General features: G+C 41.6%; 1 protein-coding gene across 12 annotated transcripts in view; it reads right to left on the bottom strand.

Annotated features, from left to right (window-relative positions):
* The window catches only part of SYBU (syntabulin), a 66,238-nt gene that overhangs the window by 27,859 nt on the left and 21,433 nt on the right, over positions 1–16,946 (bottom strand). For all 12 annotated transcript variants that reach the window (XM_089664399.1, XM_089664425.1, XM_089664435.1 and 9 more), the window contains exon 4: positions 9,868–10,065. In XM_089664399.1, the coding sequence (XP_089520525.1) occupies positions 9,868–10,065 (198 nt within the window). The remainder of the gene's footprint in view (positions 1–9,867; positions 10,066–16,946) is intronic.

Genomic DNA, 16,946 nt, shown 5'->3' with positions numbered 1-16,946 from the left:
TCTTACATCATCAGGTGCCTCTATCAGAGTTCCCCCCCTTACATATCTTCAGTTATCCCCTCTTACATCAGGTATCCCCATCAGAGTGCCCCTTTACATGGATTGTTCCCATCAGTGTGCTTCCTTTTGTAGCACCCCCCTAGTTAGGTGCTAGGATGTGTATAGTTAGGTTAAGCATAGCTGTTTTTATCTGCTTACCAGAGGGGTCATCAGGTACATTCAGTGTGGTATTCTGCTTAACAGAGTGCTGTGATTGAGGAGTTAGGTCTGCTCATGCTGCTCTGGTGCTATTGAGTTTGTCCGAGTTCTGCCCACCTTCAGGAAGCTATGAGAGCCTTCCAGAACATGAGAAGGGGCTAGGGAAGTGCACAGCATGATAATGGATACAGCCCTGGCTAACTGAAGGAGGATTGCCCCATTGAATGCTGAGAGTGGTATTTATATTCTGAGAGAACATGGGTTCAGTGTCTTTCCTGAGAGTAGATTGCATCAAGCCAGGCTTGAGGTAGGCTGCCACGCCTGGCACTTGCTGCCATGTAGCCTCAAGTGGGTCAACCTGAGGGCCTGAAGTTAGAGAGAGTGACCCTGGGTCTTCAGTAAGCTGAGGGGAGTGGTATGCCAAAGCTCTGTCTGGTATCACAAGAGGGTTTCGCTTGGAAGAAAACAACCAACCATTCTATCCTTGGGCCTTGTGAGTACTGACGTTGAGAAATTTGGGGACATTGTGTTCTTGCTAACCCCCCAGGTGTTTGATAACCAGCATGGGTCTGGAAAAAAGGGAACACTGGCTGGTGTTCTGAAGAGCTTGTCCGAGTGTTGCTACTGCAAAGGACTATGCTTGCTACGTTACCTTTGGGCTGTCACAGTCGGTTGTAACTGGCTTATACCTGAGGATCTCAGCCCTGTAACTACTACTACTACTGCAAAAAAGGGACTTTGCTCACTTATAAAATACTTGTTGCTACAAAGTAAAGGGAAGTATGCTGTGTCAGCTAAGACTTCAAAAGTGCTCAACTAAGATCAGCTGGACAGTGAGTAGTGAATAGTTCTACTTTTGGAGTATCCTAACTACAATTCCCCATCCCTATGCCCAGTTGTATAATAAAACTCCAAAATCATCCCCTAGACTGGTCATTGGATACGACAAGCAGAGGCGTGTAAAAAAAAAAAAAAAAAAAAAAAAATTATTATATATATATATATATATATATATATATATATATATATATATATATATATATATATATATATATTTAGCCTTCTACAGTTAGTCTATGATGCGGTCACCTCCTTTTCCCTTTTAGCGCCTCTTTTGCTGCCCTTTTGCTCAACCATGACCCCACGTGACTGCTCTACTGTTCATTGTTTTCAAGCTGTTGTCAATTTCATTGTTTAATTGTGTGTTGGCCCAATACTCTGGGATTTTGTATTATCATTTTACTGTATCCGAAGAGCCATGTCCTCTACTTTTCGAATAAAAATGTTGAACAAGAAAAAAAAATTGAGTCTAACTTGTTCCACTATCAAAAAAACAAAAAAAGCCTTAGCTAAAGCTGGACTTGGTTTAATTAGGAGGGGCTCTGGATTATGCGGTACTGTAATTAACTGCACAATGCTGACATCAAGAGGCTGTCCAACTGGCTCCCGATTGTCACTAGTTGACCATGAGCTGTTGAAATCAGTTCAGTCAGTTCTGGGGGGGTGCTGGCCAGGTGTTAGTGCCCACCCTCCCAAAATTAACAAAAAGAAAAGTAAGGTTAATGCAGGTTCAATGGAAAGGCACATACAAACAATTGTTTTGTGTAAACTGTCCATACTATAATGTATATGGAGAGTGCAGCGCTTATAGACAATAGGTGAACAAAGGGAACAATAAGTCCTTAATATTAATTATAAGAATTAAGGAATAGTCCACCAAATATATAGATGAAAAATAGAGGTGACTTGGGTATCCGTGTGGTAATGGTAATGAAATGTGCACTCACCGGACGCGCATATTAAATGCGCCTTATACGTAATTATCCTGATGCTAGGTAATGGGTGGTCCTCCCTCTATAGGGTCCGAGGTAAGTGGTCCTCTTCCTCAAAGGGGTCCCCCTGTGTAATCCTGGTGGGTGCTGTCCCTCCGGATGGCCTGGGTAGTGGGTGGTATCCCGTCCTTAGAGTGGATCTGTGGGCTAGAACACTCCCCCAGGGGGCGACAAGAACACTCCCATAGTGTAGTATGTTGTCTATAAGCGCTGCACTCTCCATATACATTGTCTTTTCCATAGGTCATTGGTACCTTTTTTCTGTGCATAGCAGCTTGTTGAATAATACTAAGGCGCTTATACTACTTTTCATACAATGTCCATACTATAATGTTGCATTGAGGTGTGTTGTGGTGTAAAAAATGCAGCAACTTCTACCGAGCAAAACATGTAAAAGTATAATTTATAATTCCATGAAGTTGAAAAACAAAAAACGCAAGCAGTGCTTGGAACAGCTCATCATAATGCCCCATGGCATGGATACGTTATAGTGAGCAGACTGGTGTGATAAGAGTCCTAAATGTATTTTTAGCTCAAACTAACATAACTACCGAAGTTTGACTTGGTCAACCCTTTGTAATCTCCAATACAACAGAGCTCAGGCTGGTGTGCTGCAGGCTGGTGTTCCTACAAGGAAAGCTGATCGGTCTGCTGCTCCCTTACTGTCCAGTCACAGAATGGGGACAGGGAGGTGATCAGGCTATGTTGCTGAACCGCAGGAGAAAAAAAAACAAAAAAACAAAAAGGGGGAGGGTCAGGTCAACTGTCTGGCTGTGCTATAAAATTTGCTTCCAGTAAAATAAAGTTTTGTTTCTTTTGGTTACTGCAATGTGCATGTACATACTGAGCCATTCTGAAAGAGTCACAAGTGTGCCCGACACGGCTTCCCCAATACTAATCTGGCATCTTCTGTGCAGGACTGGAAAAGCCGATATTGAAAGGGTCAGGAATGTGCCGAGGCCATCACAATGTTGTGTTAGAAGAGGGTGAATGGAGAACATTGTTACAGAATGGTAACATCCATCTCTGGGTGACTTGTTTGAACAAGAGACGTTTCTAAAACAAAATATTTCCAACACTATGACAAATAACTAAAAGTGCTGCAGAGACGGATTTTCCATACAAGCCAGTGTTTTCATTAGTTACACAGCACAACACAACTCAGGCTCAGTCTTTTATAAAAAATGTATTGAGCTGTATATTATAGAGAAGCAAAAGGATAAACACTGGTGTTGCCCAGAGCAACTAGCCAGTTAGAGGTTTCCTTTTCTCACCAGTCAGAGAAACTGGTAACCACAGTTGTTAACAGCCGAAAGACACCACTCTCCCGGTTATATCCTTGAGAAAATGTTTTTGCAAGCACCAATTTAAGAGGATTTGATTTTTGGCTCCCAATGCTCCTTTAAAGCACATCCCATATTGAAATTACTCCAGTCTGGGGGAGTGCAATAGTGGTGGCACTAGATCTCAGCTTGGCGACAAGGCTTGCAGCCAAAAACTACTTTCCCAGAAGGCTTCAACACGTGCTGCAAATCCATATACTGTAACAGCATTGAAAATATCTGGAAGTCCTTCTGGTCTCCAGCCAGTGATCGCTATAGCATCCACTCACTACCCATTTTCTCATCTATCCAGGTCATGGTAGCAATAGTCACATAGTAGTAGTTTGTCCAGTGCAACTAGAACGCTTATGTAATGCTGAAGATTTTTAGTAGCTTCTTCACACCACTTCTTCCTATCCACTGAATGTTCGAAAGATACCCTGGCAATTATATCCACACAGGTAGCACAGGCACCTTAATCCAATCCAAATGGAATATGTAGATGTTGATTGTCCAAGAACAGGATGGGAAGTGTGATAGTTGTGGAATCACCATTTTCTCCCATCCTGTTCTTGGACAATCAGCATCTACATATTCCATGATGAGTGAATTCAGTGTCCCTGCTACCATATGGATATGAATCCTGGAGTATGTTCCTGAGATCCATTGTAACTGGAAAAGTGCCTTGGAGAACCTACTAAAATCTCTTTAACATTAGAGAACAAGTCTAGTTGAATGTCTATCTACTATTAACTATTGGTTAAGGGGAGCAGAGATGAACTGAGATGGAAGCACAAGGACACATGGGGTTTGTGCAGCTGCACTTCCCCTGCAAGTGAGTGCAAGGGTGACTGGTCTTAAAGCATTTATATGTGGATAGAGAATGGTCACCCTTTTAGGAAAGAAAATGACTGCTCTAACAGACTTGAGGCAGAAAAGCAGTAAAAATTGGATTGGTGTATGTAGCCTCACCTCTTATGAGTAAATCATCATAGGAGGCCAAAAGAAACAAGGATAAAATTGACCGGTGGGCCTAAAAAGAGGAGAGGAAAAGAAGACAGGCCATATGAGATTATAGAATATCTCTCTCATCACTGATTTGTCACAAAGCTACACATATGTCCATCGTTGGCAGGTGTCTTACTGGGAATTAGTTACAGCAGTGCTAAGTCACAGAGAGCTAATGGCAAAAAACATCCTCCAGGGCAGACGCCCTAACAAGAATGGCAGAAATGGAGTGCCAGTCTGCGGCCTAAAAAGCACCTCGGCACAGCGCGCCCACGCCGGAGTGTGACGTCACCGCGCCCGGCAGTGATGCATGGGTGTGACACACCCACGTATGCACCGCAAGGTGCTGAAGGTGGGTACCACGCGCACACATAGGGGAAGGAGCAAACTCCAGCACCAGAATGTCCCTCACCCCCCTATAGGATCATCCCGGTGTTTTTTTCCATGCCTCATCACTGGTTGTGCGCCTTTACATGGTGGGCTCTGGGACATTCATTGCAGGGACATTACTAAACAAGTTTTATAATACTACGGTCTATATGTGACGTAATATCAAATAAAGCAATACAGATTTTATTAATACGTGCATTTAGTCTTTGTGCCTATAAAATCCATTTGTATTATCCTTGTTTCTTTTGACCAATAAAAATTAGGACATGGCACTAGTGTATATATTGGGAGTGACCCTTCACCTGATGGCATCCCAGCCTCCTCTCATTCATCACAGGAGGTCAACATCAAGATAGATATGGGTATTTATACTAATCTTATGCAACAACTACCCACTTTTTATCCCCACTTGGAACTTGGCTTTAAAGAAAATCTGTTATGAGAGAAGTATGTAGGTCATCATTTATGGACCTCTTTCTGAAAACGGTTAATTGTTTGGCTATGAGGTTGGCATTTTGGCTTTGATAACTTGAGTCAGTCATTCATGAGGAACAAGAATACTGACATTCATGTTGTACACATGCAGAGATATTGAAAATGGTAGTGGCATGACTGGTGTATCTATTCAACCTTACCAACTATGTACACATTCTTGTTTTGTGTTTGTGACACTGAAATATTAAAGGGGGACCCAACCAGACATCCACTATTTTCAGGAGGCAAGTATTAGCATACCCCATATTTCTTCCATGACAGGTGCACTTGAAGTGATATTTATTTGAAATTTTGTCCACCACCATGTTTCACGTGAAAAAGCAGTTTAACTGTGAAGTAACTAAATCGCAGTTACCAATACGCAATCTTATTTTTCTGACCCGATCGTTTTAAGAAATGAAACGATTTATCTCAGACATGACATGCTGGCTTATCATTGCCGACTGAAGTGTTGGAATTTGCACAGGTGTAACAACGTTCCTTATTCAAATTCAATCCGCTTACCATTCTGTTGAGCAAAGCAGAGCTGCAGTTGCTATAGAAACTGACAGGAACTCAGCTGAAAAGAACAGCATTATTTGTACATACAAAATGGTTATTACAGCAAATCTGCACATAGAATCAAATAACCATTTATGTGGTGGATTAATGCTGGACTGGTCATGAAGGCTTGACTCATTAGATTCAACATTTCCAGTATGGAACATTGGCATACATTTTAAAATTCTTACAAAAGCTAAAAAGAAATACAGATACAATACTGTCATAGTGGTGGGCACACCCAAACCAGCTTCTTTTGCAGGAGAACCCAAACTACATCCAACCACTGCACATTACTTAAAGTGGATCCCTTCCCCTCCCTTCCCCAAATGCATGCCAATCTATAAACCATTTATAAGTCATAGAAAAGAAAAAAAATTGTTTACATACTTGCATTGAATATAATTTCTAAACTGTGAGACCTTACAACTTACAAGATCTCAGGGGAAAAATGGTTCCCCCACCCAAACAGATAAGTGTAATATTGTATGGTGAAGGTCCAAGATCAGGCACATTATATTTGTGCCTCATCATGTGTATGTGCCATATGACATTACACAAGAGCTTGGGAAGTGTGGGGGGCATTTATTGGGCAAAAGAAATGTGTGATGGCACATATGCAGCTGCTGATTATTTATTTTTTTTTTAAATGGTGGCATGAGTTTCCAACCAGCTTGGAGACAGAACTCGGAGCCTGTGGACACAGAGCAAAGAGGCGACAAGCAAGTACTACCAACTTGCAGGGAGGATTAGTCCTCATGTAAAAGTCTATCTCATATGTGAGCTTGTAATGATTGTGCGCAATGGGGACATGAAAGCTGTAGGCAACAGCCATCTTGTTTTTCACGAGCAGTGATCTCCCTCCCTCCTCCTGAAAACTATGGAATTTGTAAGTATAAGTTTTAATGAACTTCAAAAAGAGCCCCTCATCTTTATCTTAACTAAAACAAAAAACACCAGAGTCCATGCCTGGATGCCAGCTGTAAACAGCTAATTAGTCTTGGCAGGATGTGTGTTCCCACAACCATGACAAAAACCAAAAAAACCAAACACTCTTCCCTCTGCCCTATCATAAAACCAGAATAACTCAGTCAAGCCTGTCACACATAGCCTGCAAGGCCATTAAAGCACTAGGAATGCAAAATTAGAAAACGTCTATTTTACAATTTAACAATTCCACACACAATTCTTATAATCCAACAGGAACAGGACACATTAATATCAGGTATATATTTGAATGGGGAGTATCATGTGGAATAATTCAAGGTCATACATGACAACCCTAGCACATACAAAAAGGGGAGAAAGCGGTCTCCTCCCTCTTGGGTGACAAACGTACGCTGTGCTTGGTATCCTTGGATACAAAATATAATTCTGAATAATGTTCTGCCAATTTCTAGAATACCATCGGCAGGTATTGGAAGTTTAGTGTAAAACTGTATTTAGGAATTGGTCGTAAACATGGTGGCCTCCCAGCACCCATCCCTTAAACCGGATTATTGGTCAGATGGTCTCTGGTGACACCTCTTTGATATCACAGAAAAGGGGATGTCAGGACCTGGTAAGAAAGCTCTCATTTTAACATCAACCAAGGAACACCCAAGAGAGCCACAGCTATGTTTTTGCTTGGACACCTGGACTCTGCTAAAACCAGGACTTTTGCAAGTATTCTCCATTTTCACCTCTTATTTTTCTGTTGCGTTATTGTTCTCTTTAGAGGTCCTTGTAACATCCTTTCTGTAAATATTTTAATTGCACCATTTGACCTTTTCATTAATAAATCCTATTTTGAAAAAAAGTGTTAAAATTATCTCTAAGGCTTTTAAAGCAAACTAAAGAATACCTGTCTCTTGAAGAGTGCTACGGATAATAATCCTCTGAATATCCCTGTCTGTGGTGACAGTGTGTGTTGCAGACGTTTATGCTAAAGTCAGAGTTATTGTTAAGATTGTGAGTTTCCTCCTTCTCGGTAACAAGGCGGTCTTGGCAGTCTAAAACGTTAATTGCATAAATAACCTAACCTAGTGACAATCGCTCTCAGGCTGCTAGCGCCTAGATTGTGGTCCCACAAGCTGGAAAATCTCAGTCAAGGGTGCAGTTGAGGGTAGCATTGTTATGCAAGTGACAGCACGGTGTGAGATTGGTTGGTCCTTTGTCACGTGTTGATGAGAAGGGCAGGGGACGGGCATCATGTTTGTCACAAGCCTTAGATTAAAAATATTCCATAAAGCAGACCTGTTGTCATCACAAAATTTTTACCACTGCAGTCTACAAAATGGTTCACTCATCTTGAAGTACATTACTCTGGAGTTAGAAGCTAATCTGCCATAAACTTGGGCAATTTAAATTAATCAAACAGTAAAAATAAAACATAAGTGGAGGTGACCTTTGTGAAAAATCTCACTTTCAAAATAAATCGAGGCAAAGATAACTGAAATTCACGGCAGGTCTTGATCATGCTCCCTAGTCCTCAAAGCCTGTATTTTGGTCTGTTCACGGGGAGGTAAGAGGAGCATGACGAAGCCTGACTTTTACAGGAAACGTTGAGAGTTGCATACAGCTGTCTAAATGTGTGGGGCTACTGATTACCGTATTTTGAAATGTTTCTTTCACTGAATATAACCTATTTTAATGTGTTTTTTTCACCATGCTCAGCTTGAATTGACCTACTTTACTTTAAAATCATCCCTATAGTTGCCATTATCCACTTCTGAATAACCCAGAATATTTATGCCGGGGGGATTCTCTTGTCAAGTTCCTCTGAAACATTACTTTAAAATACAAAGAGCATGAGAGGGAAGTTGCATGATGCACAATTATGTGAAGAGAGGCTGAATTTGCTGCTGAAAACTAATCCTGCTAAATATGACTTCATAAATGAAAAACATTTTTTTAAAATGATTGGATTTTCTAATTTAGCACAGGATATTCCCTGGAAAGGATTAGCTCTTATTACTAGTTAGGGGTCCACATAATTTAATAATTAACATTGTATTGAATTATTAAAAAAAAAAAAAAAAAAAAAATGGTAGGGGTTTTGCAGGCACTTTTCAAAGCCTTTTAAATTATTTTTGTGGTTAGATGAATGACGGTTTTAAACTGAATTAAAAATTTGATCATTGGCCATCTTATCCCCTCTCTCAGTTAAGCATAATGATTACATCAGATGTTTCCAACGTTTCTTGAAGGCGCCGGATTTGAATTTTCCAGGCTTAGCTGTCCAGAGGATTTTCCAGCGGCTGGAAGCAGTCGGGTTCAGAGGAGCACAAGCTAGCTGTGGTTTTTGACTACCCACACTAATCTATGGGTGGATCTATATGATGTCCAATTTAAACCACTAATGACCTGTTCAAAGTAGAATCAGGAAGGTCAGAGACACAGGAGGACCAAAAAAAAAGGAAGAATATGCACATGGAATGAACGTTTGAAAGCTTTAAACAAAAAAAAATAGTATACAGGCTGAACAGTTAACACTATGACAGAGCACTCTGAAGTGTTTATGATACAAATCAGGGCCACATCGGAGGATGCCAACACAAGCACCCAGTACCTTTAGAGCATTGCAGTACAGTAGTAAGAGAAATGTATTTCTTTCCATTTACCAGTCTACAGCATCTGCCTAAAAGGTCATGGTCAAAGGCTAGAGAGCCTAAAGAGAAACTGAACGCTGGAAGCTATACCTCAAAAAAAAAAAAAAAAAAAAAAAAAAAAAAAAATGGCAAGCAGAGGACAAAGAACTAGTCACCATTATTGACTGTGGTCTCCCTGCAGCTGATTTTTTCCCACAGTTACTGACCAACCATGCCTTGTTCTGCACTATGCATATGTGTGGAGGCAGCCATCTTTGTAGAGGCACGGCTTTTCTTTCTCGTGTCGGAAACTTCAGCAAGGAGAACAGAATGTTCTCAATAACATAGACCTTTACTTTTTGGGTTCAGGTCCACTTTGTAAAAAGGCAAATAAAATGTAAAATTAACCTACACTGTAGCAATGAACATAATACTATGAAGAAATATGAACCACTGATGGCGTATTGACAAACTAATGGAGGTGACAGATGGAGTACAAATACAAAATCTTACCAGTCTTCATTAGGCTGCTCTTTGACTCCTTCTTGTACCTCGTAGGCTGAATGCTGCCATCAGTATACATGCCAGTGCTGACTCGCTTGTGACTGTAGTCATCTTCACTTCCTGTACAGAATCCCATGGGGCTCATACCAGCATCGGATGGAGTCTTCACTGGGGACACCGACTGACTGCTGGGGCAACCTGTGTCATCTGAAAGAAGAAAATCCAAGATGCATAAAAAAAAAAAAAAAAAAAAAAAAAAAAAAAAACACACACACACACCACACCCAAACTTTGCTCTCACTGCCTCATATATTGTTGGTATAAATATGGCATAAGAGGACAATGTTTCAATATGCCATAGCTCTCTGAGATAAGAACTTTTTAGTACAGTGTGTATGCAAATGCTACACCCCCCCAGGAACAAAAGCCATGAAGAATTTTATGCAAAACACAATTGGGATTGGTATTTGGATACGCCCATCCATCACCAGCATAGAGGAAAAAAAAAAAGAATGGTGAAGACCTCTCTAAGACTTAGAACACAAGGTGATGGCAAAAATGGAAAGCATGTTTTTAATCTGATCCTATGTATTATACAAGGTTTGAATGGAGGTTTACGCATCTATTAGCTGTTAGTTTATTGGGAGAATAAAAATTAAGTATGCAAACAAAAAAAAAAAACCCACAACCCAAACTAAGTTTCCTTTATACTGGCTTCTCAAACTAAATGCAAAAACCACTTGAAGAAGGTCAAATCACTCAAAATCATCAGAAGTTCAAGTGCACCCATTAATTCTAAATGATATATGGTCTAATGCAGTAAAATGCTTCTAGAAACTAAATATTATAGGGGTCCATACACTGGACCAAAAAGGAGGGACAAATAAAAAAAAAAAAAAAAAGGAGTAAAAGGGGAACAGCTGGGGTTCATTTTCAAAAGAGGAACAGTCCCTCCAATTCAGGGACAGCTGGATGCTATTAAACACACCTAATGGCCCCAACTCTTGTATTTATAAAATAAATAAATCAAATTTGGACTGAACATATTATTGAGTGTTTGGTTAGATCAGATAAACTGCACATTAGAGTAGTCAGAATTTAACAGATTATATTTTTTGTGTGACTAGCCAATTCTATTATTGTAAACTGTAGTAGAGATTTCCTTCAGCCTGGGTTATTTGTTCCTATACAGTTCTGTTCAAATAAAAATACGCTAAAAATGCAGAAAACACATTTAAAAGGAATGTAGCAAACTTCAGCCCATTTCCTTTTTTTTCCGCCCAGACTAATAGTTTTGAACATAATGTATCTTGGGAGTTTCCTGTGATCCAGTCCCTGTAGCTGCTGAGTGTACAGCCAGATGCGTTGGCAGAAATGTTTCCACCGCTGACATCTGAGCCTGGTGGCCGCTCTCCAGACACATGGATGAAGGCAAAGAGGAGGATCCAGTGTCAGAGGGTAAACACGCACTCCCTCCCCGGCTACTAGCAGGAGGTGGCTGTACAAGATACATGCTGACAGTGCTTACAGACTGGAGTTTGTTGAAATGCTACAAAGAGTAATTATTTACATTAGAAGTGGGTTTTAGCACTGTCCTAATATTTGTCTTGTTCCAAGAAGCTGGTAAAAGGGTTGACTCATTTCAAGCTTGCATAACATTTCCCTTGGCACAGAAAAGGAGATGAAGAATCAGCTATTCCAATGTAATTTATTCATTTGACTAGTTCGCCCTGTCGGTTTGTGCTGATTAGTTCCAAGCGTTAGCATGAATCATACTTTTTTTTTTAAAGACTTGTGGTGGTCCTTAAAAGCAAAGACAGTGAAGATTCAGACCAGTCACCTCAGGGCGTCATACTGAACATTGAAGCCCACCAGCCAAATCCACCACTACCCATTTATAGCTCTAACTTTTCAGTATAGGGCTAAATGCGCATCATGTCTTCCCCAAACCCACGATGCAGAACTTAGGGCCTGTGTAACTAAGAGCCAAGGACAACATTAGGGTTGAATACTTGAATAGACTCGTACTTACATTTAATCTGATTTTGAGTTTTATGAAGAATGGTGTACATTTCAATATATAAACAAAAAGAGTAGTCATTTGTATAAAAACAAAAAACACATAGAAAAGAAAAAAAACATCTCAACAGTGACAAGCATACATAACTTATGTTCATGAGACCTCCCGAGATGTTGTATTATTCAAACAATGGTACAATGGTGATTTAAAAAAAAAAAAAAAAAAAAAAAAAAAAAGTGCAAAGTCTTGCACTTATGAGACTGTATTACTTCAGTCACAAGGCTTTTACTGTCACACGAGGCAAAGGACATATCTGGCCATATGTGAATACTGACTTTTCAGAAAGTCAGAACTAGGATTTGATCTTTTGGCAGGGCTACTGTGAAATACCATGGTCTAGATCAGGGTTCTTCAAACTTTCTAAACAAAGGGCCAGTTTACTTTATATAGGCCGAACTATGGCCAGTAGGAGTACAAATTGTCCTGGCTTCAGTGGGAGTAAACAGTGCATGGTGTCAGTGGGAGAAATAGTGCTCCATCATCGATATCAGTGGCAGGAACTATACCCCATTGTTGGAAGAGGAATGTGGTTTTGTATCAGTTGGAGGAAAAAGGGCAGTATCCGGTCCTTGCATCACAGTTTGGAGCCAGTTTCCGATTAAGACAGTTCCCGGTTTACACTGTACAACAAAGGGTAGGCAACCTTAAAGAGGTGGAGATCTACATGAACATGGGAGAAGCCAAAGATCACCGGGCACAGTGTTGCCTCCTCACAACTGATTTAAACCTTTCATTGCTGCACTACCGTGTCACAATCATGTGCACTGCATGGAAATCATGGGTTTAAATCAGGGGGTGAGCTGCAGGTGTACTGCACTGCACCCATGTGTGGGTAAACCTCAGCACATTAGTGTGAAAGCAGCCCTATGCCATTATGCCCAGTGTATTGCGTCACACTGACCTGAAGATCTTTCCTTTCCTGTCACCACTCTTTAGACCGCTAACCAGGATAAGAGGTGGAGCGCAGTTTGTACCATTCTGCATGGGACAGGAGCCAGCACTACAGAGGAGGCATCGGCTTATGCGGCTCTTGCTCTCTACTACAGCTCCAACTTTACAAGTAGTCCCTCTGCATTGCACTCTGGTAGATCGTGGTCTGGGCTTGGAGACATGCCATCCTGGAGCATCGAACAGTCATCTGGCTGCAATCTACAGGTTGCTGACCTCCGCTGTACAAGGTCTTATTTCACCCCTACAACGTTTTTTTTTTTTAATGCTTACCTAAGCACCAGTACAGGCCACACCCAAGCCATAACTTGTAGGCCCAATTCACATGTGTTACAGCAACGCATGAAAAAAAAAAAAAAAAAAAAAAGTCCATTTTACTGGGCGCTGAATGGCACCTGTGCTGTAAAGTGCCTCCTGGATTGTTCCTGTTTATTCTTGCCAGAAGTTGCCATTTTGCTTAAGTCCAGAGCCCCTGAGCAGCAGTAAATCTTTAGACCATCAGCAGACCGGCCTCTACATTTTTGGCACAGTGCCAAAAAATGGAGAGCAACTGAATATGTGCAAAACAGGATAAAATTGGATTTTAAATAGTATAGGCTCAAATTTATGTTTTATATAGCTATACCTGCAAAAGGGACCAGCTGAAAGTGATCCTACAAGACTTCATTTTCTGACTAAAGTTCCACTCTAAAATAATGCATATTGGAATGGACTCTTAACTTGGGTTCACACTGATGTGGTGTGGAATTTGCAGTGTTTTCTGTGCGAAATTCAGCACCGCATCAGAATAGCACCCCGTTCATGCGAACCACTGCGGATGCGTATGTTAAAGCGGAGTTCCACCCAAAAGGGGAAGTTCCGCTTTAAGGATTGGTACCTTTGGGAAGCGGGTACCAGAAATTGACAGGTACTCGCTCCCACTTCCACTGCTATCGCCTAGGCGATCGGAAGCTGTCCTCCTACCCTCCTTCCCCGTAGTCTTGAGGGACACGTGACAGGTCCCAGAAGACGGGGCCATTCAGAAAGCACAGTGCAGTGGGCACCCGGCTGTGAAGCCGCAAGCTGTACAATATGCATGAGGGTACATTGGTTTCAAAGAAGCATAAATGTCCATTTGCCTCGCTCTTCTTCTGGCATCACCATTCTGATAGTGAAAACGTAGACAGTTAGCCAGGACAAATCTGAAGGCTTTGAAAAGGCAAGCAGGGATGAGTACACAGCCCTGAACTCATGCGGTCTGCGTTTGAGGACAAGCACCTGCTCCTGCATGCCTGTCAAATTAGAGAGCAGCTCTGTCCATACACCTACTGGGTCTCCATAGAGTAACACAGGCTACCCACATGTAGCGCCAGCAACCTAAACAAAAGATCCATGTGAATGAGGCCTAATGGTGCAGCAACAATGCTGCACTATTCCAAAAGTAGAGTAAGCCTTACACTCCCCAAGCACTTTTTCCTTGCTCCTTCCCTCCCCCCCTCCTGCTGGCCACTACTGTCCCTCTACCCTACCTCCCACTGGGAATGACTCCCCCCACCCCATTACCTGCTTAGCACAAATGATTCCCACTTACCTATTGCTAAGCACAGATGTCCCCCTACCCCCTAGGCATTACATGTTGCACCCTTGACCCCCACTGAGCACCAATGTCTCTTACTACAATGCGATAAGTGCACACATTTGCATTTTTTTCCCCTCGCTGACCCCAATACTAGGCATTTTCTTGTTTCCACTGACTCCCAGCTCCAAGTAGTTTTTTCCCCCATCCATTGGCCATAGATGCTGGACATTTTTTCCTTCCCAGGAACCACTGACACCAGGGCATCCCAGGAACGATGGAGTCCAAAGAGGCCACAGTTCTATTTTAACTCAAGGCAGGTGTGACTGGGACTATAGCACCCTCTTAATTTAGAGTAGGCTGCTAGGTAAATGTAGTTTAGCGCCTCTGTAAACTTAGGAGCAGGGGTTGATTGCTTAGGGCTGCTCAGTGTTTCATACACTACTTCTGATTAATTTATGGAACTCCAGTCAATGGCAAGGTGTACCCAGAAGGTGGAGGGAGAGCTTATAAGTAGTCTGAGGCCTGAGTAGCAGGTGCAGAGTTCCTTGGTTCAGTCGTACAGGGGTTCTGCCCCTTGGAGCAGAGGTCAGTGAGAAATCCAGCCTGAAGACACCGAGGTCCCAGATAGGTTTAGCTGGCAGGCCTATTTACAAGTCCTGGGTCAGGAGAAAGCTCATGGGAAAGAGCTGGGAGGAAACTGGGAGAGGGCTCAAGTTGTCCAGAGGGGGTGAAAGTCTAATTCTTCCTCACTAGGAAGAGCCTGGTGGATATCAGCAGGAGGCAACCAATGATCTAGTGGCTAAGTGAATACAAGACCCCAGTGCTGCAGAGTGTGACAGTGTGGTTCTTTTAAACTCTGAAAGGAGTACAGGTCACAGTCAGCCTGGAAATCCAGTGGGACATTTATATTACAAGTACAGCCAGGAGTTTGTGCATTGCAACCAGAAGTTAAGTCCTCAAGTTATTCAGTTTTGCAGTTCCAGAGTATGCCATGCTTCCTTTTCCTATCCAAGTTCATGGTTCCCCAATAAAAAAAGAAATCCCTAGACTGATCTTTGAGCCAGAGGAAGAGTGCTGAAAATGCTGTGTGCCTGGCTGTGTGTGCTGTAAGGGAGGAAATAAGACCAAATTAACCAGTGGCTCTTTTAGGGGTACACTACAGGTCCTAAAGGGATCCCAACAGAACAAAAATACAGGGGTTGCCATTTTAGAATGTATAGGTTCTCAGACTCCTATTCCCATTTTTACGTCACTACTGGTCAAGTCTTTGATTAAACCAAGAATGTTGCCAGAGAAAAATTGGGGTATTTCCTGTATCCATACCCCCTCTGGGTCAATGAAAAACTGATGGACTCCCAAGGGCTTTCAAAAAACACAAAAGTAAGCACCCGCAGCTTTTGTTTTTCTTTTATGGCAAAGTGCCATTAACCTTGGACTTGAGAGCGGGCTTGCACAGGATACAACTCCTCTGGGGCCATACAGGAGGCTGTGGTGTTCCCAGAAAACTGCTCTTACCCTTACACTACCAGCTAGGCAGCCAAGGTACACATTCTATAGAGAATAAAATAAGATTTTATTTTCTCATCTATTTTGTCAAATACTGCACTTTATATCCTGAAGATATAACAATTATAATTTTCTTCCATATTTCTCAGAGCTATAGCTGGAAAGAACTTTAGTAGTAGTTTATGGTTTATTACAATCTTATTTAAAAATTAAGAAAAATATACTGTATCCACAAAAAAAACTCAATGACGTCAAAATGAATAGAGATGTACAGTATTATCAAAGAACCTATGTACTGGCTCAGCCCATGGTACAGCAGTTCACAGTTACAGCTCTGACCCCAAGTCTCCCTCATCCTGACATTCTAGGGATGCCATAGTATCATGTACAATAAAAAAGGGCCTTAAAGAGAACTGTCAATTCTGTGTTTACATTTTCAGTTTATGGAGAGCATGCCTAACCATACAGAGCCGTAATATAGGGTTCCTTACTGTGCCGACTCCTATTTAGCTACTGCTAGGCACATGCCAAAATATGTTCATTAAGCCATCACTTAGCTAGGAAAGTTGAGTAATTCGTCTGCTGTCAGTTCCCGAAGAGGTCACTGCCAGCTCTCACAATCCTGATTACAGCATCCTACTAAAGTTGTTTTGTGAGAAGATTGCAAGAGGATGAGCATGTCAAATACATTTTGAACATGACGGGATCACCTTACATTTATGAGGGATAGGACAACTCCCTTGACATGCTGGTAAGCTTCAGTAACTAGATGCTCAGCTAAGCGAGATCTTCATCCTTTCCATTAACCCTAGTAGCCTCTTTGTCCACAAACTTATGTATTCTCATCCAAACCAAGAGAGATGTAGCATAGTATGGAATCATAGGCCAAGAGGCTGAAGTACCCACCAGATTCATGAAAAGAACGAAAAATCTGGCTGCAATAGTTTATATATAACTAAAGTATACTAGCTTTAGCTCAAAGTTACCTGGTTAGTA

This window comes from Staurois parvus, unplaced genomic scaffold (genome assembly GCF_062004578.1).
Source record: "Staurois parvus isolate SC_StPar_1 unplaced genomic scaffold, SC_StPar_1.0 ptg000047l, whole genome shotgun sequence".
Lineage (NCBI taxonomy): Eukaryota > Metazoa > Chordata > Amphibia > Anura > Ranidae > Staurois > Staurois parvus.
The sequence above is the reverse complement of the archived record's forward strand: the minus strand, read 5'-3'. Positions and strand labels throughout refer to the sequence as shown.